Source organism: Callithrix jacchus, chromosome 7, assembly GCF_049354715.1.
Source record: "Callithrix jacchus isolate 240 chromosome 7, calJac240_pri, whole genome shotgun sequence".
Lineage (NCBI taxonomy): Eukaryota > Metazoa > Chordata > Mammalia > Primates > Cebidae > Callithrix > Callithrix jacchus.
In genome coordinates this window covers 64,281,155-64,307,273 of record NC_133508.1, presented here as the reverse complement: position 1 = coordinate 64,307,273, position 26,119 = coordinate 64,281,155, and the positions used below count along the sequence as shown (strand labels likewise).

Below are 26,119 nucleotides of genomic sequence, written 5' to 3'. Positions count from 1 at the left end.
CCCCAAGAGCAGGGACCAGTCTCCCATCTCTGTGTTCTCTAAGACTGGCACCTAAGACACAAGGATAATGTTTGCTTGTTTGCTAATTGAACATGAGGGCCAATGGCCAGGCAGGGAGCATTTGATGTCAGAGGTGATGTTGCCTGGCTAGGGTGAGGCCACTCTTCCAGAGACCCTGCACCGCCACTGGCTCCTCTGTCTTCCTCCTCATCCGTCTTCCCATCTTCTAAGAGAAAAGCATTCTTATCTGCATCCTACTACTCTGTTACCCCAGTCACATTGGGATACACCCAAGCACACACGCATCCCCACCCGCCCCTGCCCATACAAACACACCTGCCTGCATGCCATACCCTAGTTATTGATTCTAAAAGCAAAGTCATCATGTCATTGCCTTCTTTCTCTGTCTCATTCACGTGTGTGCGCGCGCGCTCTTCTGTGTTTACACACTCTTCCTGCCTCTCACACATCCCAACAGACATATACTTCTCCACCAAACAGCCCTCCCACCACATCTCTTCCTCTCCCGGACAGGAGGGATATTTCGGGTTCTTGCTTTAAGGCTGAAGTAATAGTGGTGGGAGTGGAGAATGAACCCCAGGTTGAGGAGGGGTCAGGAATCCCTACTAGTCAGAGAGGCTGGAATTGATAGCGGATGCTACTGTTTTTCTTTTTGTTTTTTATTTTTATTTTTTTGAGACAGAGTCTCACTCTGTCACCAGGCTGGAGTGCAGTGGGGTCATGTCAGCTTACTGCAACCTCTGCTTCCTGGGTTCAAGTGATTCCCCTGCCTCAGCCTCCTGAGTAGCTGGGATTACTGGCACACGCCACCACGGCCAGCTAATTTTTTGTATTTTTAGCAGAGATGGGGTTTCACCATGTTGGCCAGGATGGTCTCCATCTCCTGACGTCGTGATCTGCCCACCTCAGCCTCCCAAAGTGCTGGGATTACAGGCTGAGCCACTGCTGCAGGCCAGTTACTCAGTTTTCTGAAACTTGGGTGAGTGGGGGAGGCTGACACCCTTCCCACTCCTCCGAAAAGACAGTTTCCTAAGGAAAGGGTCTTCTGCTGCTCACCACCCTCCTACAGCCCTGTGTCCCCAGTGCCCAGCCCCTGAGGAAGGGAAGGCATAGTGGCAGGGTCTATGTAATCCATGTCCAGTGGCTCTGGTGACAGCAGTCTGATGTCTGGCTGTGAGACCCTGGGTAAGGCCAGTCCTGATCTGATCCTCAGTGACGGAGAAAAGCCCCTCTTAACCTCTTAACCTCCAATTCAATGATCCTAAAAGAGCCGGGACTTCGGGAGTGTGGAACCTGCTCTTTTGGAGGGGGCCTTTGGGAAGGCATGCTGGGGACTCAGGTCTGGAGAGTGACAGAGCCGACCTCCCATAACCCGGGGAGGAGCGAGGTAGGGGCGGGTGGGCCTGGGATCTCCTCCTCGCTGCGGGCAGCTGGCTCGGGGCTGGGGCGTGACTGTGAATTCTCCCACCGCCACCACCACCGCCCGCCCGCCGCGACTGCAATAAGAGAAGTCAGAGGCGGCTTCCTTGTCCCTGCCCAGCGTGGGCAGCGGTTAGAGACGGCAGCACCCCGGTTGTCCCCCCACGCCCGCGCTCGCGGCTGCTGGAGCCCCAGTTGGCTCTCCCCGGGGGACCGGGCAGAATTGGGCTACAGGTAAGCGACCGCGTCGGGTGGGGGCTGGGCAGGACAGGCAGTGCCCTCCCCCTCGGGGCTCTGGACAGAGGGCTGGGGGTGGAAGGGAAGAGAAGCCTGAACCCAGGGGTGGGAGGAGAGCTGATCAAGGTGACAGCCAAAGGGACCTCAGCCCGAAAAGGGCCTAAGGAGGAAAACCGGCGACCTGGAGAGCAAGGCTGGAAAACCTGGGGGAGAGGGTGTAGGGGAGCACGGGGAAACCCGACCAAAGGGACTCCCAAAGAGGTCTGGTGGGTCAAACGCAAGAGACTGATGAGAGTTTAGGAAGGGGCTGAGAGAGGCTGGAGAGAAGGACTAAGGGGAACCCCAAAAGGGTCTGGGGGAGAAACTGAGGAGATGGTGAAAGTGAGACTTTGGGGAGAAGCCGACGGGTTTGTTGAGTACGGGAGAGGGGAAGTGGGTGGGGGTGCTGGAGGGAACAGGTGAAGGAGTGGGCAGGAAGAGGGTCGAGGAGAACGACTTCTAGAGGACAGAGAACCTGGGGTCTGATTGCAGGTCCAGGAAGTCCCCCCGTTCCGACCCGGCAGAAGTCAGCCCGCAGGGTAACGGAGGAGGCTCGCGACCCCCCTCCCCCCGGCCGCCCTGGCGATGGGTTCCGAGCTGCGCTGCAGGGGACTCCTTCCCCGCGCGCGAGGCGTGGGTCCCCGCTTCCTGGGGAAGTCCCCGCCCTCGGCAGGGACCTGCCTCTCTGAGCGCTCCCTCAAAGCCCGCAGCGGCGGTCTCAGCCCGCGCTCCCCGCGGGATCCGGGAATTGCTGCCGCCCCGACGGAAATCCTGCCTTTGACCGCGGGTGCCCGCAGGGGCTGCCTCCATGACAACGAGAGGGCGGGCCGCGCTGGGCCGCCGCGGAGCTCCTGGCGGGCGCAGCCTCCTTTGCTCCCCGCCTTCGCCCTCTTTCAGAATCCTCCGTCTGGGGGTGGGATGGGCTTCCCGACCGAGGTGGGGGGCGATGCCGCTGTGTTCACCGATCCTGGAGTGGGGGATCTGCAGTTTGAGAGACGTGGGCTCTTAGCAAGACTGGGCCCTTCATTGCTGTGACTGTAGGCGAGTTACGGGGCTTCTCTGGGCCTCATTTTCCTCATCTGAACTATGGGCGGACATTATCTTTGCGCCCGCCCTTCCCCAGGAGAATCAGGTGCAGAAAGCAGTTTTTGCTGAGTTTCCTGAAGGGTTAACGACTATCCCTGACTCAGTGGGCCTCCCTGCACCTTCTCAAAAGGAGGCAGAGGAGACCAGCAGGGCAGCATTCGGAGACTTCCCCCGTCTCTGCAAAATAGTAAAGTTAGCTGCAAGTGGTGGCCCCTTCCTGTAGTCCCAGCTACTCTGGAGGCTGAGGCTGGAGGATCGTTGGAGCTCACGAGTTCAAGGCTGCACGGGAGCTCATGGGCGACAGAGTGAGACCTAGTCTGTAAAAAACAACAACAGGTCGGGTATGGTGGCTCACGCCTGTAATCCCAGCACTTTGGGAGGCCGAGGTGGGTAGATCAAAAGGTCAGGAGTTCAAGGCCAGCCTGGCCAAGATGGTGAAACCCCATCTCTACTAAAAATACAAAAATTAACTTGCCATGGTGGTGGGTGCCTATAATCCCAACTAGTCGGGAGACTGAGGCAGGAGAATTGCTTGAACCAGGAGGCAGAGGTTGCAGTGAGCCAAGATCGCGCCACTGCACTCCAGCCTGGCTGACAGAGTGAGACTCTGTCTGACGAAATAAAACAATGGCAACAAAAACATGGAGGGGAACCAGACTGCCCAGCTCTCACTGACAGGGCCTCCAGGGACCCACACACAGTCGGCAACTATTTTTTAATAAATAATAAATACATATTAAAATTATTTATTATAAATAGTCCGTGGCTCTGATGAGGGCCCATCATGAGGAGGTCAGCAGAGTTGAAATCTGTCTGGCACCCTCTGTGGTGCCGCACCCAGTTGGCCGCCCCTCAGGTGTGCACTCTCAGGGACCCTCATGCCCTTAGTATTCTTCCAACTGTGGATGATGGGAGAGCTGGACCCTGTTCCCACTTCACAGATGGGAAGATGGAGGTTTGGGAGTCGGCAACCTGCAGAGCCAACAGTAGGGACCAGAAGTCCAGGACATCTCGCCTGAGGTAGCTTGAGCTGAGGTCTGAGTTCTTACCTCATCCCTACCAAGTTTCATGTCCCCTCCTAGGAGGAGGGTGTGGGGTTCACGGGCTTCATGACTACTTCCTGCTCTGGTGAGGAGGTGCTCTCACACCCTCCTCCAGTAAGGGTGTCAGTGTTTGTATGTTTTGGGCTCTGAGTGGATGATCATGAACCCTTGAGCATATGAGTGGATGTTTGGGTGTTTTCGGCAGCCCCCTGGGGCTGATGCAGTAAACGAAGTGGCCAGACCCCAGGAGGCGAGGTAGGGGGATGCCAGAGCTGGGGAAGTAGGGGCCAGGGCTCTTCCCACACAGAGCATACTGGGCTGGCCTAAGGTGGGAAAAGGGAGGATGTCCCCCTCACCACCCCCCTCCCCTGAGGGACTGGGGAGGGGGCTTCCTGTCTGGCCACACTGTGAAATCTAGACTCATCCCCTGGCTGCCCCTGGACCCCCCCCACCCCCCGCCATGGCTCCCATCTCCGGAATATCCTGAGTCCCAGGCCAGATGGGACCTAAAGACTCATGTTTTAGAGGCTGGTGGTTGGTTTTCAGCAGCAGGTGGAAAACCACTTTTACCCACAAGAAGTGGAGAAAACTGCTGATGGCCTCAGGAGCATATGGAGGGTAAAGGCCACCCCCAGCAGCCCCTGCACACACCTGGCCTCACCAGGGTGGTGGTGGAGTCAGACGGGGTTGGGGTGGGCATGTCTTCTTTAGGAGGCAGTTTCGAGGCCTCAAGAAAGGATGGTGTGAGATGAAAGGGATTAATGAAGGCCAGGCACCATGGCTCACACCTGTAATCCCAGCACTTTAGGAGGCTGAGGTGGGTGGATCACCTGAGGTCAGAAGTTCAAGACCAGCCTAGCCAACATGACGAAACCCTGTCTCTACTAAAAATACAAAAAAGTAGCCAGGTGTGGTGGCGGGTGCCTGTAATCCCAGCTATTCAGGAGGCTGAGACAGGAGAATTGCTTGAACCCAGGAGGCGGAGGTTGCAGTGAGCCAAGATTGCACCATTGCACTCCAGCCTGGGCAACAGAACAAGACTCTGTCTCAAAAATAAGAAACGGCATTAATGAGCAGTGGGGGCCTCAGCATGAGAGATGGGGTTTCAGCAAAGGCACTGGGGTTCAGCTGGGTGAAGGGTCTCAGTGAGAGGACTTGGGGAGAGGGATGGAAGCCCAGTCCTAGTGAGAGATATGGCACAGTGGGATGGGAGTTACCTGTAGACCTCAGCCTTGCTCCCTGCCCCTCCAGCCCTGGCCTGCCCCAGGCCAGCCCGGAGCCCAGAGGAGAAGCCGGAACTCTTGCAGGATGGTGGTTTCCTGCCACTGCCCAAAGTCCCAGTTCCCTTTTGGTGAAATCCCCCAGGCAGCTGGGCCAGCTCAGCCCTCTCACCTCACCCTGGGAACTTCTCTTTCTTCTCAGCCCTGCCCAGTCCTGTACCCTCTGGTCCCACACTGTCACTGCCCTGAAGGACCTCCTGCGAGGGAAAGGAGGGAAGTGAAAGTTCACTGGGCATTCACTGTATGTCTGATGCTTTCAGGGGTGTGACTGCATTTGATGCTGAGAAGCAACCTCAGGAGGTAGACATTTGCATTCTTATTTTATAGGCAAAGATGCTGCCACTCAAAGAGATGAACTGACTTGCCCAATGCCTTAAGCTAGTTGTCAGGGAGGCTAGAATTTGAGCCTAAATCTGCCTCTAGATCCCACAGATATTTGGTGGGGGTTGAGGGGGCAGGACATCGTATGTCTACATCAAAGAACTGGCATAGCTTTGGGTAGTATGGGCCTCAAAAAAAGGTGGGTGGACCTGGGGTTACTATGTCCAGTAATAGGGATGGGTGGGGGGCAGGGTCCCTCCCTGCTGGGTAACCAGCTGCCATATGACAGAGGTGGTGTGTTTGACAGGAAATATGACATTTACTGGTTAGGAACAGCGTGCTCTCCTGCTCAGGCTTTGAAGAACACAGCCATGTGGTAGGGAGCAGAACCCTGAACTTGAATTAATAGTCCTGACTTTGAAGCCCCTATCTGGCTGTGTGATCTTGGGAAAGTAACTTCCCCCTATGCAAAAGAGAGGGTGGAGTGGTAAATGGTACCTTGGGGCTGTTCTGGTTTTGCCCTTGTGGTTCTCAGTCACACTTGGCCACTGCACATTTAGCAAGAGCCACATGTCACGAAGCCCTCACAACAACTGCTCAGAAAGTGAAGATGCAACAACTGAGACTCAGAGGCTTCTGTCAAAGATCCAAGGTCACAAAGCTACTGAAGAATGGAGCTGGGGAGGGCCGCAGGGCAGATGCTGAAGTGGGGAACACTGTGGTCCAGACTGGACCTCAGTTTGATACCTGTAAGCTGATTTTGACCATGATGGGAATCTCAGAGCCAACTCCTGTCAACCAGATGTTCAAGAGACATATTCATAAACAGACTTAAGTCCTTACAGAGCCCAGAATGACACTGTGGCCACACTCTTAGCTGCCCCCTTTCTTGTGTTAGCAGGCAGCAAAGTTCAATGCTGATGAAACAGACCTGGCTTCAGATTCAGTGACTGCCTGAGAAAATCTGGACAGAGATAGCCCTTTCTCTCTCTTTCCCCACCCCCAGCACCCTGCCATGGTATCAGGGATTTAGAGCATGAGGCACAGGACTCAGAACACTAGTTGCTCCTTAAGAGACACATTATTATAAGGGTGTCTGATCTTTTGGCTTCCCTGGACCACATTGGAAGAAGAATTGTCTTGAGCCACACATAAAATACACTAACACTAATGACAGCTGATGAGCTTTAAAAAATTGCAAAAAAAAAAAAAAAAAACCTCATAAGTTGTTATTGTTGTTGAGATGGAGTCCTGCTCTGTCGCCAGGCTGGAGTGCAGTGGTGCGATCTCGGCTCACTGCAACCCCCGCCTCCTGGTTCAAGCGATTCTTCTTCCTCAGCCTCCCAAGTAGCTGGGATTACATGGGTGCACAACCACACCTGGCTAATTTTTGTATTTTAGTAAAGACGGGGTTTCACCATGTTGGTCAGGCTGGTCTCGAACTCCTGACCTTGCAATCTGCCTGCCTTGGCCTCCCAAAGTGCTGGAATTACAGGCATGAGCCACCGTACTCAGTCATAAAAAAATATCATAATGTTTTAGGAAAGTTTGCAAATTTATGTTGGGCAGCATTCAAAGCCATCCTGGGCCACATATGGCCCACGGGCCGTGGGTTGGCCAAGCTTGCATTATTGCTTCTACTAGGACTGCAGAATGGACCAGAGCTTACAGTGGTTTTTGGCAACAAATTGCTCAGCATTGCATTTTAATATCCTTACTCACAATGTAATCTTGGGCAAGTTACTTATCTCTGTGCCTCAGTTTCTTCATCTGTAAAATAAGGGTAGTAATAAACCCACCTCGTAGGTTCACCAAATGAGGTCATGCCTGAGAACTGCTTGGCAAGATGCTAGTCACTGTGTAACTCTTGAAGAAATTAGCACATTTTTACTGCCACCCAGATTTCTAGGAAGTCAGATTTCTCTCCAAAGAATTGGTGCCACGTAGGGATCAGAGCAAGGGGAGGATGAAGAATCCTAGGGCTATTTTCATGCAGATGCCTGAGCAGAGAGAATCCAATCTGCTCTCCCTCCGTCTTTTTTCCCCTCCTTGTCTCTTTAGCTCTCTCTCTCTCTCTTCATCTCTGCCTCTCTCTGTTTCTGTCTCTTTCTGTCCTTCAGTTACTCTTTCTCCTTAATTCCCATTTCTGCCTCTGTGTCTTTGTCTCTGTTTCTGGCAGTGTGTGCTGGAGCCAGCAAGTTACTGGCGCAGGGGAGTTGATTCTATGCCTCTCTTCCAACCCAGCATTCAGGAAGTCACTTTGGTAGCTTTAAATCAGCCATGGTGGGAATATTTACACCATGGAAATCAGAAAACGTGACAAATCAGGGCTTTTGGTTTTTTTGAGTCAGTTTACCAGCACACTACATTGTGTTTCTGTCTCTGTCTTTTCTTTCTGTCTCTCTTTCTTTCTGGCTGTCTCTGGCTCTTTCTCTTTATCTCCTTATCTCTCAAACTCTGTCTCTCTCTCTCTCCCCCTGCCTCTTCTTTTTCTGTCTTTCCCCATCTCTTTCCTTCCTCTGACAATACAGCATGAACATGGCTACGTGCAGTGCAGTCCCTTACTGCCTTGGGCCATGCAGATGCCATACCCTGTGCCCTACATCCCCTGACCCCTCAGCATACTGGTCCCCAGAGAGCTAGGCCTGGCCAGGAGTCTGGTAGTGATTAAGACCCAAGAGCTGCCTACCTCTGCCTGCTGACCAGACTGTCAGCCCTGCCAGGGCTCTTCCTGAGCCCACAGAGCTTTCAGCCTCCTTCTCAGAAGCTGAGAGTCTCTCCTTTCTGCCATGGTGGGCATGCAGAATTCAGGGATCCCCTTGGACTGATATAGATATGTTGTGGCAATATATACTAGGGTATTATTGGAAGTGGCAACATTGTATCTGTGTGTGAACATGAGAACTTGTGTAAGTTTGTGTTCTATAGAGGAGAGCTCTATGTGGGTCTGTGTCTCAGGGAGGGCTGTATCTATGTGAGTGTGTGTGTGTGTGTGTGTGTGTGTGTGTGTGTTTCCCTACATGGCGGTAGGGGGGATGGTGCAGGGGTGTCTGCATTTGTGCATGCTAGCAGGAATGGTTGCAGCTGTCTGTATTTGTGACAGGCAATGGAGAGAACTGCTTGAAAGCTCAGATTCTGGAGCCAAACACTGGGATACATCATGTCTGTGGCCTTGGGCAGGTTTTTCTTTTCTTTTCTTTTCTTTTTTGAGACAGAAAAAGAAATGTTTTTGCCCGGGCATAGTGGCTCAAGCCTGTAATCCCAGCACTTTGGGAGGCCGAGGTGGGTGGATCACGAGGTCAAGAGATCGAGACCATCTTGGTCAACATGGTGAAACCCCATCTCTACTAAAAAATACAAAAAATTAGCTGGGCATGGTGGCGCGTGCCTGTAATCCCAGCTACTCGGGAGGCTGAGGCAGGAGAATTGCCTGAACCCAGGAGGCGGAGGTTGCGGTGAGCCGAGATCGCGCCATTGCACCAGCCTGGGTAACAAGAGCGAAACTCTGTCTCAAAAAGAAAGAAAGAAAGAAAGAAAGAAATGTTTTTCCTGTTATCCTGGCTGGAGTGCAGTGGCACGATCACAGCTCACTGCAGTCTTTACCTCCTGGGCTTAATTGGTCCTCCTGCCTCAGCCTCCTGACTGAGGCACCTGCCACCATGACCAGCTAATTTTTTTTTCAGATAGAGCCTCACTGTTACCCAGGCTGGAGTTCAGTGACAGTCAGAAGCCACTGTGCCTGGCCAATTTTCGTATTTTTTATAGAGATGGGATTTTGCCATATTGCCCAGGCTGGGCTTGAATTCCTGGCAATCCTCTTGCCTTGGCCTCCCAAAGTTCTGAGATTACAGGTATGAGCCACTGTGCTTGGCCAACTCTGGGCAAGTTTCCAAACCTCTCTGTGCCTCAGTTGCCTCATCAATAATAATAATACTTAGGCCAGGCACCTGTAATCCCAACACTTTGGGAGGCCAAGGCAGGTGGATCATCTGAGTTCAGGAGTTCAAAACCAGCCTGGCCAACATGGCGAAAACCCATCTCTACCAAAAATACAGAAATTAGTCGGACGTAGTGGTGGGTGCCTGTAATCCCAGCTACTCAGGAGGCTGAGGCAGGAGAATGGCTTGAACCTGAGAGGCAGAGGTTGCAGTGAGCCAAGATCATGCCGTGTACTCCAGCCTGGGTGACAAGAGCGAAACTCTGTCTCAAATAAATAAAAACAATAATAATAACAATACTTAAATCATATAGTTGTGTGGATAAAATGAGATAATATAAGTAAAATGCTTAATGCAGTAGCCAGCACATAGTAAATGCTATAAATTTTGTATTTGCTATTCTTGCATAGAGGGTGTGTGTGTGTGCGTGCACACACGTGCATGTGCATGGGCATCTATGTGCAGATGGATGCGGGCTGGAGGTGTGCGTGTATGGGGTGTGTGTACTCTTGAAGATGTGTGTGCTAAGAGTCTATGCAGAGGAGCCTGGCTCCTGTGCATGAGGCAGCGAGGTGATGTGCTGTCTGAGGGGGTCTGAAGGGCTGTACAGATCTGGGTATCAGCACTGTGCACCATTTGAGGTGTGTGTATGTGTCTTCCTGTGAGAAGGCTTCATTCTCACCCTTGGTTTTTCTGTTTTCTTTTTAAAATAGAGACAGGGTCTTATTCCATCTCCCAGGCTGGAGTGCAGCTGTGCAATCACAGCTCCCACAGCCTCAAACTCCTAGGCTTAAGCAATCCTCCTACCTCAACCTCCCTAGTACCTGGAACTACAGGTGGGTGCCATCAGGACCAACTAATTAAGAAAAAAATATTTTTTTTTGTAGAGATGGGGTCTCCCCATGTTGCTCAGGTTGATGTCAAGCTCCTAGGCTCAAGCAATCCTCCTGCCTCAGCCTCCCAAAGTCCTGGGATAGCAGGTGTAAGCCGCTGTGCCTGGCCTCACCCTTGTTTTTGTATCAGCCCCATCTCTCCTGTCACCAGTTCCTGAAATCCCTCCCACTGGGATCTGGATGGCCTCGAGTCCTCCCCTCCTGTTTTCTGCCCTGGCTCTAACTAGACCTGTAGCATCTTGGGGCCTTTTGGACACAGTGGTTTCATCCCAGGGAGGGGTCCCAGGGCAGAGGTCTCAGGCAGGGCCTGGTGAACAGGGGCTATTTTAAGGCAGGCTTCTCACCACAGCCCGCCCCACAGTTCACCACATGGGTGTCATGCCCCCACCCCCACCCAACACACACGAGAGCACAATTACAGCAAAGGGTGAGGGGGCAGGTGGGGCTAGGGTGGAGACCAAAGCACTGACATGACAGAACCATCAGCCAGGTAATTGGACCTGGTGGATCCAGGAAGACTTCCTGGAAGAGGTGAGTGGTGCTAGGTAGGAAGGACAGGACCCAGAGAGAAGAGGAAGAGGGTGTCTGTAAGGGTAACTGGACTGGGGGATTGAGAGAGAGAAGCTGGGGGCCCCTCTAGGGTAAATCAGGGTTCACTGGGTTGGCCTCACCTGGCAACTCTCCATTCTTGTCATATCTTAGGAAACCATGCCATCTCGACAGTCAGTTCCTCTCTGAGTGTTGCAATGGCAGAGTTTCTGGCAGGATGTGGGGGACCCTTGCTCAATGACCTCCTGCCCTGTTGCTCAGAGGATACAGCTGCCAGAAAAGGCATGGCTCATTGTGGGGCTTCCCAAGGGACTCTGGTGGCCCCTGTTGCTGACCTGGGCCTTTTCCTGGTATGGCGATAGGAGGAGAGCTCCAGAGGCAGGTATCCACTGTCACTCAGCCACCACATGGAACCCTAAGGTGTCTGGGAGCACAGGCAGGTTCAGAGGAAGAACTGGTTTTTGGGAGATGGTGACTGCGGACTGTGAGGGAGCTGAGCATGGCTTGATAGAAATCCTGTTAGAGAGATGAGTATAATGTATAAAATTATGCATGTCCAAGTGTGTTCATCTGTTGACCTGGCAGGCACCACATGTATCTGTGCATGTGAATGTGTGTGCGTGTGTATGTGTGTGTGCTATTGTGAGCTTGGTTTTGTTAGAGCCTGTATTGGCGTATGATGGTATTGGCACGCACGCTCATGCAAATACATGCTGTGAGTGTTGCTGTATGACTGTGCTGGTGTCAGGTGAGTGTGAGTGTGCGAGAGAGCTGGCGTGGGTGGTGTGCCCTTTGTGACGGTGGTTGTGTAAGTGTGCCAGGGGTGACAGGAAGGAAAGTGAAGGCAGAAGTCATGTTGGGGCAGAGCCCAGTCCTTCTGGCTTCCTGAAGAGGGCAGGAGCTGGGCAGCTGCTGACAGGAACACTGGCAGAGCCTTCATCTTCCTTGTCCTTCTGTCTCACCCTCAGGTCTCTGGCCCCTCCTAAGGATCATGTCGCAGCCCCACTGACCCAGGAGTAGGGGCCTAAGGGGTGAGTGGGGTGGACTGAGGGCTTTCAGGGTCAGGAAACAGGGTGGGGGTGGCTTCCTGAACCCCACAACTCATCACAGCCCCCTCCTCCTACAAGGACCCTGTTGCTAGGTAACGAATGGGGGAGCGAGAATGAGGCAGCTTGAGAGGCTGGAGGCTGGACCCACAACAGGAAATGGCCTTGATCCCCCTCTGCAGGGACTCTCCAGGTGCAGACACACAGCCTCACACACACTCACACACGAACATGCGCAGATATATAGACATATACACAGGGATACACACACTTAGAGACAGGCACACTGCTCCCACACAGAGCTACATGCACATTTGTGGACACACAGACATAGAGACACCCACTCACACAGACAGGCACACATACACTCGCACAGAAACGCGTACACACGAACATGGTCTTACAGACATACACACATGCAGCCAAACACATGCACAGAGACTTTTACCCACTCTCATAGCCACACAAACCTGCACACGCAGACACAGACATCCACAAACAACTGCACACACACACATACCCACACAGGCAAACTCGCCCATACTTAGAGACACACCAAGACGCACATGTACAAGCACACTGAAAGAGTCACAGAAACGCAGCATATCAAACAAAGCAGCAGGACCCAATCTGAGCAATATAGCGAGATCTCGTCTCTACTAAAAATTAAACGAATTAGCCAGGGGTGGTGGCATGTGCCTGTAGTCCTAGCTTCTTGGGAGGCTGAGGCCAGAGAAACACTTGAGCCCAGGGGATCCAGGCTGCAGCAAGCTATGATTGTGCCACTGCACTCCAGCCTGGGCAATAGAGTGAGATCTTGTCTCAAAAAAAATAAGGCAGAAGTCATGCTGGGGCAGAGCCCAGTCTTCCTGATAGGCACAGCAATATCCTAATGTAGAGCGCCAGCCCTAGAGATATAGACATGAGCCAAAGGGAAGAGAAGCACTGAGGGGGAGCACACTTGGGGGCAGACTCAATCGTTCTGTAGGTGTGCCAACTCCACCTTTATCCCTTACAGGGAGGGCCCCAATCTAGGCCCAAGAGGGAAAGCCACGTGCCTGTATGAGCGTATGAGCGTGTGCATGCGCATGTGTGCACAGGGTGGTGCACCTGGCAGGGGCCACTGAGCGAGGTATGCCCCATTCTATAGCAGGAACTTGGAATGGGCTGTGTGTTCTGCAAGAAATTGGAGCCTACGGCCACTGCCAAGGAGGATGCTGGCCTGGAAGGGGACTTCAGGAGCTACGGGGCAGCAGACCACTATGGGCCTGACCCCACTAAGGCCCGGCTCACATCCTTTGCTCACATCCCCAACTACAGCAACTTCTCCCCTCAGGTTACCAACACTGCCTTCCTTGATAGTGGCACCTTCAGGGGTGTGTCAGGTGAGTCCAGGGGGCTGGAGGCAGGTACTGCCTGGATCCTGGGAGAAACTGAGAGAAGAAGAGGAGATGCAGAATTGCCCTTAGAAACCTCCAGTAGAATGTAGCAGATACAACCCCAATTGCAAGATCACACGGGCTGAGGGAGTCTGTATAGCTCTGCTCACAGGCTGAGAGGGGCAGGACCTGGGTGACAGATGCAAATGACAAAGGGAAACTTCTTGCCCTCTTAGTTGCCACTGGGATCCCAGATGGGAAGTCTTCTTGGTGGGGCAGAGGAGGACTGGGCAACATGGGGACTCTCTATGGTGGGAGGAATGGGCTTGAAGCTGTGTGTCCTGAGCTGCGGAGACCAAATCAGAAATTCCTTGGACTCCAAAGGCCTTTGGAAATCCGGGGCACTGAAGCAGTGGGGAGGTACAGCGCCTGGCAGGGGAACAGGAATATGGGGGTGCAGACCCCTTGGTGCTTCTGCCCCATGCCCTACCCTGCTGAGTAGCCCTGACTCTGCAGGGATTGGGGTGACCCTGTTCATCGCCCTATATGACTATGAGGCTCGAACTGAGGATGACCTCACCTTCACCAAGGGCGAGAAGTTCCACATCCTGAACAATACGTAAGTGACCAGGACACCTAGTCAGAACAGTGCCTAGGGTGGAAGCAGGACCCAGACAGGAATCTCACCTGGTCCCTAGCCTCAGAATGCTCCAGCCTAGTTGGGAACACATATACATAGCAATAAAAACCCTGGGTGACTGCAATTGTGTGGGGGAGCATGAGAAACTATGAGCAGAGAAAGAACACCAAACATGGTCCCCAGAATAGTAGTGAACAGGGCAGGCTTCCTGGAGGAGGTGATTTTTAAGCTGAGACTATAAAAATGATTAGTGAGTCAGGTGCAGTGGCTCACGCTTGTGGCTCACGTGGTGGCATGTGCCTGTAATCCCGGCTACTCGGGAGACAGGAGAATTACTTGAACCTGGGAGGTGGAGGTTGCAGTGAGCTGAGATCTCACCACTACACTCCAGTCTGGGCAATGGAGTGAGACTCCATCTCAAAAAAAAAAAAAAAACATAAATAATAAAAATGAATAGACAATGAAGGAGGAGATGAGAAAAGAGGGGGAAATCGAGAGAGAATGAAAATAAATGATGATTTCTGAAAACCACCAAGTGGTTCCCTTTAGGTGGTTCATAAAATATGGGATGCAGAATGGGAAAGAACAGAGGCTACAGAGGTCGGCAGGGGCAGATTCTGCCAGGCTTTTTTTTTTTTTTAAGCTGGAGTTTTGCTCTGTCTCCCAGGCTGAGTGCAGGGGTGCAATCTCAGCTCAGCTCACTGCAACCCCCTCCTCCCAGTTCAAGTGATCCTGGGACTATAGGCAGGAGCTGCCATGCCTGGCTAATTTTTTGTATTTTTAGTAAAGACAGGGTTTCACCATGTTGGCCAGGCTGGTCTCAAATTCCTGACCTGCCTCGGCCTCCCAGAGTGCTGGGATTACAGACATGAGCCACCACACCTGGCCTCTGCCAGGCTTTTTAAGCCACATTAAGAAGTCTAGATTATATCCAGAAGGAAATCTGTAGCCATTTTCAGCGGGTCACTGAATGGGAAATCTGTAGCCATTTTCAGTGGATCACTGAATGGGAAATCTGTAGCCATTTTCAGTGACCTAGTCAGCTGTCCACTGTATTCCCAATCCCCGGCCCAGCCCAGCTGAAGAGCCCGAGGAAGGATCTAGGAGCCCCAAATGCCCCCGAACGTATTCCTTCTGCAGGGAAAAGCCCTCCCAGGGCAACTGTAGTGTCTGGGGCAGAGTAGACAAAAATCCCCAGTGGTGGGGGTGTCCAAGATGAGGGGTTGGCAGGACCCATCTCTGCAGATCTGTGTGGCTCCGCCTGGCCCCAGGGTGCCTCAGGGACTGGGGGTGCTGCTGACCAGCCCTGTTCTGTGCCTACAGTGAAGGTGACTGGTGGGAGGCTCGGTCCCTCAGCTCCGGACGAACTGGCTACATTCCCAGCAACTATGTGGCCCCTGTTGACTCCATCCAGGCTGAAGAGTAAGTGGGGATTGGGGCAAGGCCAGCCCTATGGGCAGGGCCCTGGAGTCCAGACTCCACTCTGAGCCTGTCTCCTTATGTAATAATTTTGTAAGGTCTTTGTGAGAACAAAAGAAGATAGTAATGATAGCAATGATGGTAGATAATACTTATATAGCATGTACTATGTTCTGGGCACTATTCAAAGTACCATCTGTGTATTAACGGGGTTAGAAACTATTATTATCCTATTTTACAAATGAGGACGTTGAGACACAGAGAAAGCAAATATCCTGTGCAAGTTCACATGACTAGTGAGTGGTGGAGCTGGTATATGAGCCCAGATAGTTGGGCGGCATTTGCTAAGCATATACATATTGCTTCTCAGTAAAAACAACAGTGTATGAACTTTAAAAAATTGTAAAGTGCTGGCTGGGCACGGTGGCTCCTGCCTGTAAGCCCAGCACTTTGGGAGGCTGAGGCGGGCGGATCACAAGGTCAGGAGTTGAAGACCAGCCTGGCCAATACGGTGAAACCCCGTCTCTATTAAAAATACAAAAATTAGCCAGGCGTGATGGCACACACCTGTAGTCTCAGCTACTTGAGAGGCTGAGGCAGGAGAATCACTCGAACTTGGGAGGAGGAGGTTGCAGTTAGCCGAGATCATACCCATACCACTGCGCTCCAGCCTGGATAACAGAGCAAGACTCCGTCTCAAAAAAAAAATTGTAAAGTGCTGAACAAGTACAAGGCAGCATTACCAGGAATTAATTCTATTAAGGAGGCAGGAATTTTTATTTAATTTTATTTCTTCCTTTCTTCCCTCCCTTCCTCCCTCCCACTAGCTCTCTCTCTCTCTCTTCCTTCCTTTTTTTTTTTCTTGAGACTGGGTCTCACTCTGTCACCCAGGCTAGAGTGTAGTGTAGTGGCACAATCACAGCTCGCTGCAGCCTTGACCTCCCTGGCTCAGATGATTCTCTCACCATGCTTAGCTAATTTTTGTGTTTTTAGTAGAGAGGGGGTTTCACCACATTGCTGAGGCTGGTCTTGAACTCCTGAGCTCAAGTGATCCATTCAACTTGGCCTCCCAAAGTGCTAGGATTACAGGCATGAGCCACCAGGGCCTGGCCCAAGAGTCAATAATTTATTATTCATCAAATACCTTTATATACTTGAGATACTACAGCAGGTATTTACCTGCCTTGGTTCATTTAATTCTCACAATAGCTCTCTTGATATTACTAGTTTTTTAAGAGATGGGGGGTGCTCTGTTGCCCAAGCTGGGGTACAGTGACATGATTTTAGCTCACTACAGCCTCAAATTCCTGAGCCTCCCTCCTCAGCCTCCTGAGTAGCTGGTACTACTGATATGTGCTACCACACCTGGCTAATTTTTATATTTTTTATAGAAACAGAATCTTGCTATGTTGCTCAGGCTTGTCTCAAACTCCTGAGCTCAAGCAATCCTCCAACCTTGGCCTCCCAAAGTGCTGGGATTATAGGCATGAGTCACTATGCCTGGGCTTGATATTATTATTTTTTTTTTTAAACACAGTCTCACTCTGTCGTCCAGGCTGGAGGGTGGTGGCGCAATCTCGGCTCACTGCAACCTCCAACTCCTAAGTTCAAGCAGTTCTCCTGCCTCAGCCTCCCAAGTATCTGGGACTGCAGATACATGCCACCACACCCGGCTAATTTTTGTAATTTTAGTAGAGACAGGGCTTCACCATGTTGACCAGGCTGGTCTCAAACTCCTGACTTCAAGTGATCTTCCTGCTTAGCCTCTGGAAGTGCTAGGATTACAGGCATGAGCCACCGCATCTGGCCCTTTGATATAATTTTTGTCCCCATTTTACAGATGAGGAAACAGAGGCTCATAAAAGCTTTTAAAAATCTATCCTCACAAATGTCATACATATATGAGAAAAGAAGGGATTGAAAAGACTTTGCAGAGTGAGACTCAGTGACTGATTTGGGTGATGGGGAGTGGAAGGAATTGAGGGTGACTCAAAGTCTCCTTAAGGAGCTGGGTGGATGATGGCGCCATTTGCTAAGGCGGGGAACACAGGAGCAGGTATTGGGCTCTGGGGGGTACTTGCTGGATTGTGGTTTATGGAGAGGAACATCCAGGTGAAGAAAGCTGCCAGCAATTTGATTAGGTTGTGCTTTGTATGGCAGGCAACCAGCCCATGCCAATTCGTGCCCCCGAATCAGCCTAGAGGAAGGGGCACCTTTTCCAAATTGGCACTAAGACTCCTCATTTGTTTCCTGTGGCCCTTGCAGAGGGCACAAGGGGTTAGGGCAGAAATTTGGGACTCATGAGAGTAAAGATAATCATTAAAGCTATATAGGAGGGGGCAGGTGCGGGGACACATCACTGTAATCCCAGCACTTTGGGAGGCTGAGGTGGTTGGATCGCCTGAGGTCAGGAGTTCAAGACAAGACTGGCCAAAATGGTGAAACCCCGTCTCTACCAAAAATACAAAAATTAGCCAGGCATGGTGGTGAGCGCCTGTAGTCACAGCTACTCAGAAGGCTGAGGCAGGAGAATCACTTGAACCTGGGAGGTGGAGGTTGCAGTGAGCCAAGATTGCACCACTGCACTCCAGCCTGGGCACAGAGTGAGACTCCATCTCAAAAAAGTTTTTTTTAATTTAAAAAACTGTTAAAAAAAAAAAAAAAAAAAAGCTATCTAGGAGGGTTAAAGAAGAGAGCAGAGAGTGAAAAAGATTGTCCCTGGGACCCCACTTTGGGGAAAGCTGCCCTCGAAGGAGAAGGAGCCTCTGGAGAAGTCAGGAAATCCAGGCCAGGCCAGGCCAATTAAGAACAGCTGGGAGAGTGGAGAAGCTTCAGGAAAAAAGAGAGGGTGTGTCAGAGGCTGCTACAGGATTTGGCAGTGGGGGTGACCTTGGTGAGAGATTTCCCAGTGTGAGAGTGGGAGGCAGAGGCCAGACAGCAGAGCCTGGGAGGGAGTGGGAGGTGAGGAAGTGGAGACCCAAGTGTGAAGCGCTTTTTCAAGTAAAGGGAAGGCGAGAAGATGCAGCAGAATGTTGATGGCAAGATGGAACTTAGAATAGTTTCCTTTGGGGAAGGGAGAAATGTGGGCATGTTTGGAGGTTGTTGGAATGGAGAGGCTGCAGGTGGAGGCTGCTGGCAAGGGTTGGATATCACTGAGCAGAAGTGGGTGGGCCAGCTTCAGCGCTCAGGTGGGGTAAGGCCCAAGTCTAGGGAGTGGCAGGAAGCATGAAGGAGAGGAGACAATGATGCAGAGGACCGGAGGTTTGTGGAGGGCTTCATGTTTGTGTCCACGTCTTAGAGCCAGTGTCAGCATGCGCCGAGAGCTGCTCGGTGCGGTGCTGTGGTTAAGGGTAGTGTGGTTAAGAGCACAGGCCCGAGAGCAGACAGCCTGGGTTCCTGTTCTAGCAACTGAAGCCTAGACTGTCTAATGGGGGTGAACAATAGTAGCTATCTCACAACGTTGTTAGGAGAATTAAGTGAATACATGCATGTATTAAGGCAAATCCTAACATGAAATATGTGCTGTTATTATTATATTGATTATTAAGGAAGTAGCAATGTCATATGTGTGGGAGTGGACAGGGCTTTGAAAAAACTTGACAATGTGTCCTGTTTACACGGTCCTTCAACAGTTCCTCCACCCCCCTCCTGCCTGCCCTCCAGGACACACCACTTGCCAGTGCCTTGCACTGTTTCCTGAACTCTGTCTAGTACCCAGGGGTGAACTGACATTCCCCGGGTCCACTCAGACTTCCACTGCCCTTGATTTGAAAACATGAGGCTCGGCCAGGCGAGGTGGCTCATGCCTGTAATCCCGGCGCTTTGGCAGGCTGAGGTGGGTGGATCCCGAGGTCAAGAGATCCAGACCATCTTGGCCAACATGGTGAAACCCCATCTCTACTAAAAATACAAAAATTAGTTGGGCATGGTGGCGCCTGCCTGTAGTCCCAGCTACTTAGGAGGCTGAGGCAAGAGAATCACTTGAACCCAGGAAGGGGAAGTTGCAGTGAGCCGAGATCATGCCACTGCACTCTAGCCCCGGTGACAGAGCGAGACCCCGTCTCAAAAAAAAAAAGATAAGAGAAAAGAAAACTTGAGGCTCCTTTATTTCAACCCAAGATAGCCACAGGTCGGTTTCGTGATCATCTGAGTCTTCTATGGCACCTGTGGTCACTTCAGCTCCCTCAGTGTACCTACACAGTTGCTACAGGCCAATCCAGAAAGAATCCCCAAGGGAGAGGAGTGATTGAGGACTGAGGTTGAAGTTTAGACATAGGACAATATACAAGTCTAAGAGAGTGCAGGAAGAGCAGCAGCTGGGACAGGAGCAGCCAGAGAGAAGAGAGGCAGGAGACCGTGTTGCTCTGGAGGCCAAAGGAGAAAAGGGTTTGGAGGTGGGTGTGGGGGAAGGATCTGAGTGATTTGATGACTGGAGCAGTGAAAAAGGCACTAGGGTGAGTGGCAGAGGATTTTAGATAGAGCTCATTAGCCAGCCTGTGGACAGGTCACTTCCCCTCTCTGAGCCTCAACTTCCTCATCTGTAAAGTTAGTGCAGAGGGGCTATAGTGAGATGAACTGAGGGTCCATGACACCCTGATGCCTGGGATTGTAGCCATTTTAATTCAAGAGAAACCCAACAAGAAGAGACCCTGACCTTTTTTGGGCACCTACTGTGTGCTAGTCACTTTACATTCCCCTTCTCTGTGATCCTCCCAGCCAGACTGTGAGCAGGTGTACCAGCCCCATTTTACACATGGAGTCTTGACTTGCGAAGTGACTGCGCAGGAGGCTGGGGTGAGGTTTGAGCAGAGCGTACCGGACTCTTGCCTGCCTTTCCCAACAGGTGGTACTTTGGAAAGATCGGGAGAAAGGATGCAGAGAGGCAGCTGCTCTCATCAGGCAACCCCCAGGGGGCCTTTCTCATTCGGGAGAGTGAGACCACCAAAGGTAGGGGTGGTGCCATGCACCAAGGCGACTGGGAGCCCCAGCCATTGGGGTAGGGCTTGGAGCGGTAGGGTGGTTGGGTCAGGGGGCCAAGACTAGGACCAGATCCTAGGGATGCTGCTGTCGGGCCTCTCCCAGCTCCCAGACTAGGGGAGAGGAGAATGGAAGCTCCAAAGTGATCCTTCTCCACAGGTGCCTACTCCCTGTCCATCCGGGACTGGGATCAGACCAGAGGCGATCATGTGAAGCATTACAAGATCCGCAAGCTGGACACAGGCGGCTACTACATCACCACGAGGGTTCAGTTCGACTCGGTGCAGGAGCTGGTACAGCACTACATGGGTGAGGGCAGGTGCCTCAGATCCCTGAACCAACTCACTGAAGCGTTGTCCAGATGGGGAGACTGAGGCCCAGAGAAGAGAAGGGTCTACCAAGCAATATTGCCCAGACTGAAACTAGAACCCAAGTATGGGGTCTCCCAGCCCCGGATCCAGCTCTGTGAGCTTCTGGAGGAAAGCAGTCCGTGACCAAGCAGCATGCCCTAATGACTGGACAGGCATTGGCCAGTTTCTTGCCTCAAGGCCTCAACTGTGGAAACTTTATGAAGTGTTTGTGCCATCTGAATACCCCACCAAGGCACTAGGACTGCCCTGTAGGCAGACAGGGAGCCATCATCACAGGGCCCTGAGCAGGGGGGGTACAGAGGCTGGTCAGCACTTTGATGAGAAACTCTGGCTGCTGGTAGAGCTTGGATGCCAGGGGACAAGGCAGAATAAGGGGTTCATTAGAAGTCAGTGGCCATTGTCCAGGTGAGAGGTGATGGAGGCTAGACTAAATTGGTGACAGTGGAGTAAAGAGGAAGCGGACAATTCTGAAGCTGGGTAGGAGGCAGAATAGGCCTGACCTGGTGGAGAATTGGCTGTGGGGGTGAAGGGAAGGTGGGAGTCAATGCCCGTTTCTGCCTTGATTGGTTATGCCAAAGATGATGCCATGGAAGACCATGGGCCTCCTGTCCACACCTCGGCCTGGAATCCCCAACCCCATTTCCCCCTGTGAGAATCCCACCTTATCCTTCAAAGCCCAGCTAGAGGCCACCTCCTATGGGGAAGACCCCTAGTCCTTACAGAAGGCTCACTGAGATCTTCTCTCCCTCTGGGTGCCACCTCCTTCCTTGGGCACCAACATGTTCCCCTATTCAGTGGGCCGAGTTGCCTTTCTTCCTGGTCTGTCACCTCACTTGGGGCCTAGTTCCTTATAACCGATCTTAGGGTCTGGCACCAGGCTGGGGTAGGATAAGAAGTTGAGGGGGATGTCCTGGCCCCCCTGTGACTACTCCATGACGCCTCCCCCAGAGGTGAATGACGGGCTGTGCTACCTGCTCACGGCGCCCTGCACCATCATGAAGCCGCAGACGCTGGGCCTGGCCAAGGACGCCTGGGAGATCAGCCGCAGCTCCATCACGCTGGAGCGCCGGCTGGGCACCGGCTGCTTCGGGGATGTGTGGCTGGGTACGGAGCTCCCGGGGGGCCGGGGCGAGGGCCTGGGCTCGGGGGAGAGGGTCCTGACGACACAGCCTCTGAGCAGGCACGTGGAACGGCAGCACTAAGGTGGCGGTGAAGACGCTGAAGCCCGGCACCATGTCCCCGAAGGCCTTCCTGGAGGAGGCGCAGGTCATGAAGCTGCTGCGTCACGACAAGCTAGTGCAGCTGTACGCCGTGGTGTCGGAGGAGCCCATCTACATCGTGACAGAGTTCATGTGCAACGGTCAGGAGGCGGAGCCCGGGCGGGAGGGATTCGGGGTGAAGTGAAGGTGGGAGTCTCCAGGCGTGGGACCTGGGACGCGATCTGTGAGGGACGAGGGACGATGGGCAGAGTCCCACTAAGGGACTGGGTGTGTAAAACGACGGGAGCGCTGGGATGGGAGCCGGACGGGGTGAGACCAAGAGGGGTCTGGGGCGGGGGGCGGTGCCTCCGGTGTTGGGGGTGGGGCTTGGGCTAACGAAGGCAGAATCCGGGATGAGGGAAGGTCTGGGGCGGAGTCCGAGGGTCGTGTCGGGGGCACCAAGGAAGAGAAGAAACGAGATGTGGGCAGAGTCTGTGTCTGGCAGCAGGGCCAGGGCGAGACAAGTAAGGGGTTGAAGCACCTGCGAGGTCCTGAGTGCGGGGCGGGTCCAGATGGGCGGGGATGGAGGGGCGGGGTCAGGCTAGAGGAGGCGGGGCTGGGGCCCGGGGTAGGGCCTTGCAGCTGATGTTACGGCTTCCTCTTCCCAGGCAGCTTGCTGGATTTCCTCAAGAACCCGGAGGGCCAGGATTTGAAGCTGCCCCAGCTGGTGGACATGGCAGCCCAGGTAAACTGGTCCGGCAGCCTTTACCTCCCAGACCTCCCACCTATTAACAGTTCACACATTCTCTGGCCCCGCCCACTGCATCAGCTGTGCCTAAGTACTGCCTCTCTCTGGGCCTCAGTCTCCCCCTCTGGAAAGTGGGATTTTCAGATTGTCCCTCATTCTCACATGGGCCACGGTGCTGTGAGTCCACATGAGCTCCCATCTCTCCACATCTTGGCCCCCCAGGTGGCTGAGGGCATGGCCTACATGGAACGAATGAACTACATCCACCGCGACCTGAGAGCAGCCAACATCCTGGTGGGGGAGAGGCTGGCGTGCAAGATTGCAGACTTCGGCCTGGCCCGTCTCATCGAGGACAATGAGTACAACCCCCGCCAAGGTGCCCTGCCTCACCCCACCTCCCAAGAGCTCCCCAGGCAACAAGGGGACTTCTGTGGGGCTCCACACACTCAGGAACCGTTACTCACCCCAGGTCACCTGAGACACCTCCATCCTGATGTAGTATGAGAGGCAATTCTGGGCTCAAATCCCAGGTCATCCACTTACCAGCCATGTGGCCTTGGGCAAGTCACCTAACCTCTAGGAGCTGCCTTTTGTCTTCTGTAAAATGAAAATGCTCAGATAAGAGCAAATCAGTAGATGTTTACCAGGCACCTGCTATGTGACAGGCACAGCTATAATTCTTAAATGAAAGACAATAGGGTGTAACAGTGGGGATTCTGTAGCCAGAATGCTTGGGTACGAATCCCAGCCACATACTATGTAATCTGGGCAAGTTAGGTAACTACTCAGTGCCTCTTTTTTCTCCTCTGTAAAATGAGTCTCTATCTCATGGAGGTTTTGTGAGAGTTAAGTGAGTTAATGCATCCATATCACTTAAAACAGTGTCTGGCACACAGGAAAGGCTAGCTAAGTATTGGCTGTTATTAGGATGAGAATTATTGCAATGTTTGGAAAGTGCCCATCACTATACTAGACACATAGTAGGTGTTCTCCTGCCTCAGCAGGAGTAATCCTAGTAGCTGGGATTACAAGCACCTGCCCACCACGCCCAGCTAATTTTTGTATTTTTAGTAGAGATGGGGTTTCACCATGTTGGCGGGCTGGTCTCAAACTCCTGACCTCAAGTGACCCGCCTGCCTTGCCCTCCCAAAGTGCTGGGATTATAGACGTGAACCACTGCACCCAGAGCCCATTCTCTTAATCCAGCCATTTCCAGGGACCCCCCTCACTAAATTTCCCTGCACCCCCATCCTCTCCAGGGGCCAAGTTCCCCATCAAGTGGACAGCCCCAGAAGCTGCCCTCTTTGGCAGATTCACCATCAAGTCGGACGTGTGGTCCTTCGGGATCCTGCTCACTGAACTCATCAGCAAGGGCCGAGTCCCTTACCCAGGTTTGCCTCGCCATGGGTAGGGCTGGGTGGGGGATGGTCACGGGGAAGGGCTCCCTCCTGGCTGTCCCTTTGACTGATGGAGTCCCATCCTTCAGGCATGAGTAAACGGGAAGTGTTGGAACAGGTGGAGCAGGGCTACCACATGCCGTGCCCCCCAGGCTGCCCAGCATCCCTATACGAGGCCATGGAGCAGACCTGGCGTCTGGACCCGGAGCAGAGGCCTACCTTTGAGTACTTGCAGTCCTTCCTGGAAGACTACTTCACCTCCACTGAACCCCAGTACCAGCCCGGGGATCAGACATAGCCTGCGTGGGCATCAATCACCTCTCTGGCAGTGGCCACCAGTGCTTGCCAATCCCCAGAGCTCTTGTTCCAAAGTCCCCAGGCTGGCTTAGAACCCCATAGAGTCCTACCATGCCAGAGGAGGTGGGGTGCTCTGACACCATTGAGGGCAGCTCACTCGTTTTACAGATGGGGCAAAAGGAGGCCCAGAGTTGATCCCTCATCTGCTCTGGCCCCAAGCACTATTTTTTCCTTTCCCTCTTAGGGTACATGCCTCTAGCCTTTCTCATCCCACCCCCACCCAAGGTGCTCAGACCTTGTCTAATTATTTATAAAACTGTATGTACCTCCCCTCACTTCTCTCCTGTCACTGCCTTCCTACTCTCCTTTTATCCCACTCCAGTTCAGGTGCCAAGAATATCCCTCCTACCCTCAATTCTCTTGTGTCTGTAAGTTACAAAGTCAGGAAAAGTCTTGGCTGGACCCCTTTCCTGCTGGGTGGATGCTGTGGTCCAGGACTGGGGTCTGGGCCCAGGTTTGAGGGAGAGGGTTGCTGAGCCCTTCCCACCTCTCTGAAAAGTGTGTATGCGTTGGTTTATTGATTCTGTAAATAAGTAAAATGACAGTATTAATCCTTAAGCCATGAAATACCCTTGCACCTTCCATTGGGAGGGAAGGTGGTCAATGGGAGGTGAACGGACAGATTTGGCTACAGGCAGGTGAGAGAGGGCCCTCATGCCTACCAAGCATGGGGCATCCAAGGTGTGGAGTTTCAAACAAACACGTGAGTTTAGGATGAGGTGTCAGACAGATAAAGAAGACAAGCAACTGAAAATATGTTAAAATGTCCCCGTCATTACTGATGTGGCCTTCGAACTGTGTACAATAGGTTTGCTAATTCTTTATCTGAGTTCATCGGATTTCCCATTCATCACAGGCACAACGGGACAACCTTAGGCCTCCTTTGGCAGGGCGCAAGAAGACCTCAGTGGACCCTCTGTAGCTGTCAGCCTCCCCAAAAGAGGACAGAAGGGAGGGGAGGAGAGAGGAGAGACCTGAGGGTTAGTTTAACCCACTGGATCTCACTAGGGGAGTTTTGCCCCCAAGGGAGCTTTTGGGAGGTTTGGAGGCAGTTTGGTTTATTTGGCTCCTACAGGCAGTGATCAGGGATGCTGAACAACCTGCAGTGCACCTGCGTGATGATGAATCTTCCCACCCCCTTGCTCCCCCTTAGAGAAACTCTGGAAGCTGACATGCCTCCGTGTGGAAACAAGGGGAGCAGGGAATAAAGATTCCCATCTCTCCCGTCAAGATATGTTTGTTGACCCTCTGACTTACTAAGGGAATGGACAGGGAAGGAGTCTGGGAGCTTGGAATCGCTGCTGCAATTGGCAAGTAATTACTGAGCGTTGACTCTCTAAAGCATTGACTCTGCTAAGGAGGACCCTGGGAACACAAAGACCTGTCCCTGCCCTGGAGGAGGAGTTCATAGTCAAGCAGAGGAGGAAAATAGTAATAATAATAATAATAACTCATTTATTAGGTGTCTTCTGAATGTCAGATGTATTTACAGCCATCTTTTCATTGGAATCCAGTCCTGAGCCTGTTCCTGTGATTAGCCCCACATGTAGATGAGAAAACTGAGGCTCAGGGGTTACATGATGTACCAAGGGCATGCAGCTGTATGGAAACTAGATCTTATAGCAAAGCCCAAGGTCTTGTCACTAGACATCATTGCCTCTAGGCTTTGGGAAGAGAGCATCTGTGGGGGGGTGTGTGTGTGTGTGTGTATGTGATCCTTCTTCCTCTAGTTATTGGTAGAAAGATTCCCTGGAAATTCT

General features: G+C 52.4%; 1 protein-coding gene across 5 annotated transcripts; it reads left to right on the top strand.

Annotated features, from left to right (window-relative positions):
* The first annotated feature begins 1,167 nt into the window (after positions 1 to 1,167).
* Positions 1,168 to 24,917, top strand: FGR (FGR proto-oncogene, Src family tyrosine kinase). Of its 5 annotated transcripts, none has more exons than XM_035308355.3 (13): positions 1,550 to 1,674; positions 11,795 to 11,857; positions 13,026 to 13,257; positions 13,768 to 13,870; positions 15,215 to 15,313; positions 20,154 to 20,257; positions 20,447 to 20,596; positions 21,607 to 21,762; positions 21,839 to 22,018; positions 22,526 to 22,602; positions 22,828 to 22,981; positions 23,865 to 23,996; positions 24,092 to 24,917. In XM_035308355.3, exons 3-13 carry the CDS (start codon positions 13,035 to 13,037, stop codon positions 24,298 to 24,300), a joined length of 1,587 nt encoding a protein of 528 aa, XP_035164246.1. In that variant the 5' UTR covers positions 1,550 to 1,674; positions 11,795 to 11,857; positions 13,026 to 13,034; the 3' UTR covers positions 24,301 to 24,917. The 5 variants fall into 5 exon arrangements, with proteins under 5 accessions (XP_035164247.1, XP_035164246.1, XP_017829943.2 ...); XM_017974454.4 differs by having other exon boundaries at positions 13,023 to 13,257; XM_054258991.2 differs by lacking the exon at positions 1,550 to 1,674 and adding an exon at positions 10,683 to 10,808.
* Positions 24,918 to 26,119: the final 1,202 nt, after the last annotated feature.

What these genes read in the sequence shown, in the direction of transcription:
- FGR (XM_035308355.3), top strand. Translation starts at nt 13,035, where the DNA reads ATGGGCTGTGTGTTCTGCAAGAAATTGGAGCCTACGGCCACTGCCAAG. An exon ending in GGAGAGTGAGACCACCAAAG is followed by an intron (nt 20,258 to 20,446) that starts GTAGGGGTGGTG and finishes CCTTCTCCACAG; the next exon opens with GTGCCTACTCCCTGTCCATC. An exon ending in GACAGAGTTCATGTGCAACG is followed by an intron (nt 22,019 to 22,525) that starts GTCAGGAGGCGG and finishes TCCTCTTCCCAG; the next exon opens with GCAGCTTGCTGGATTTCCTC.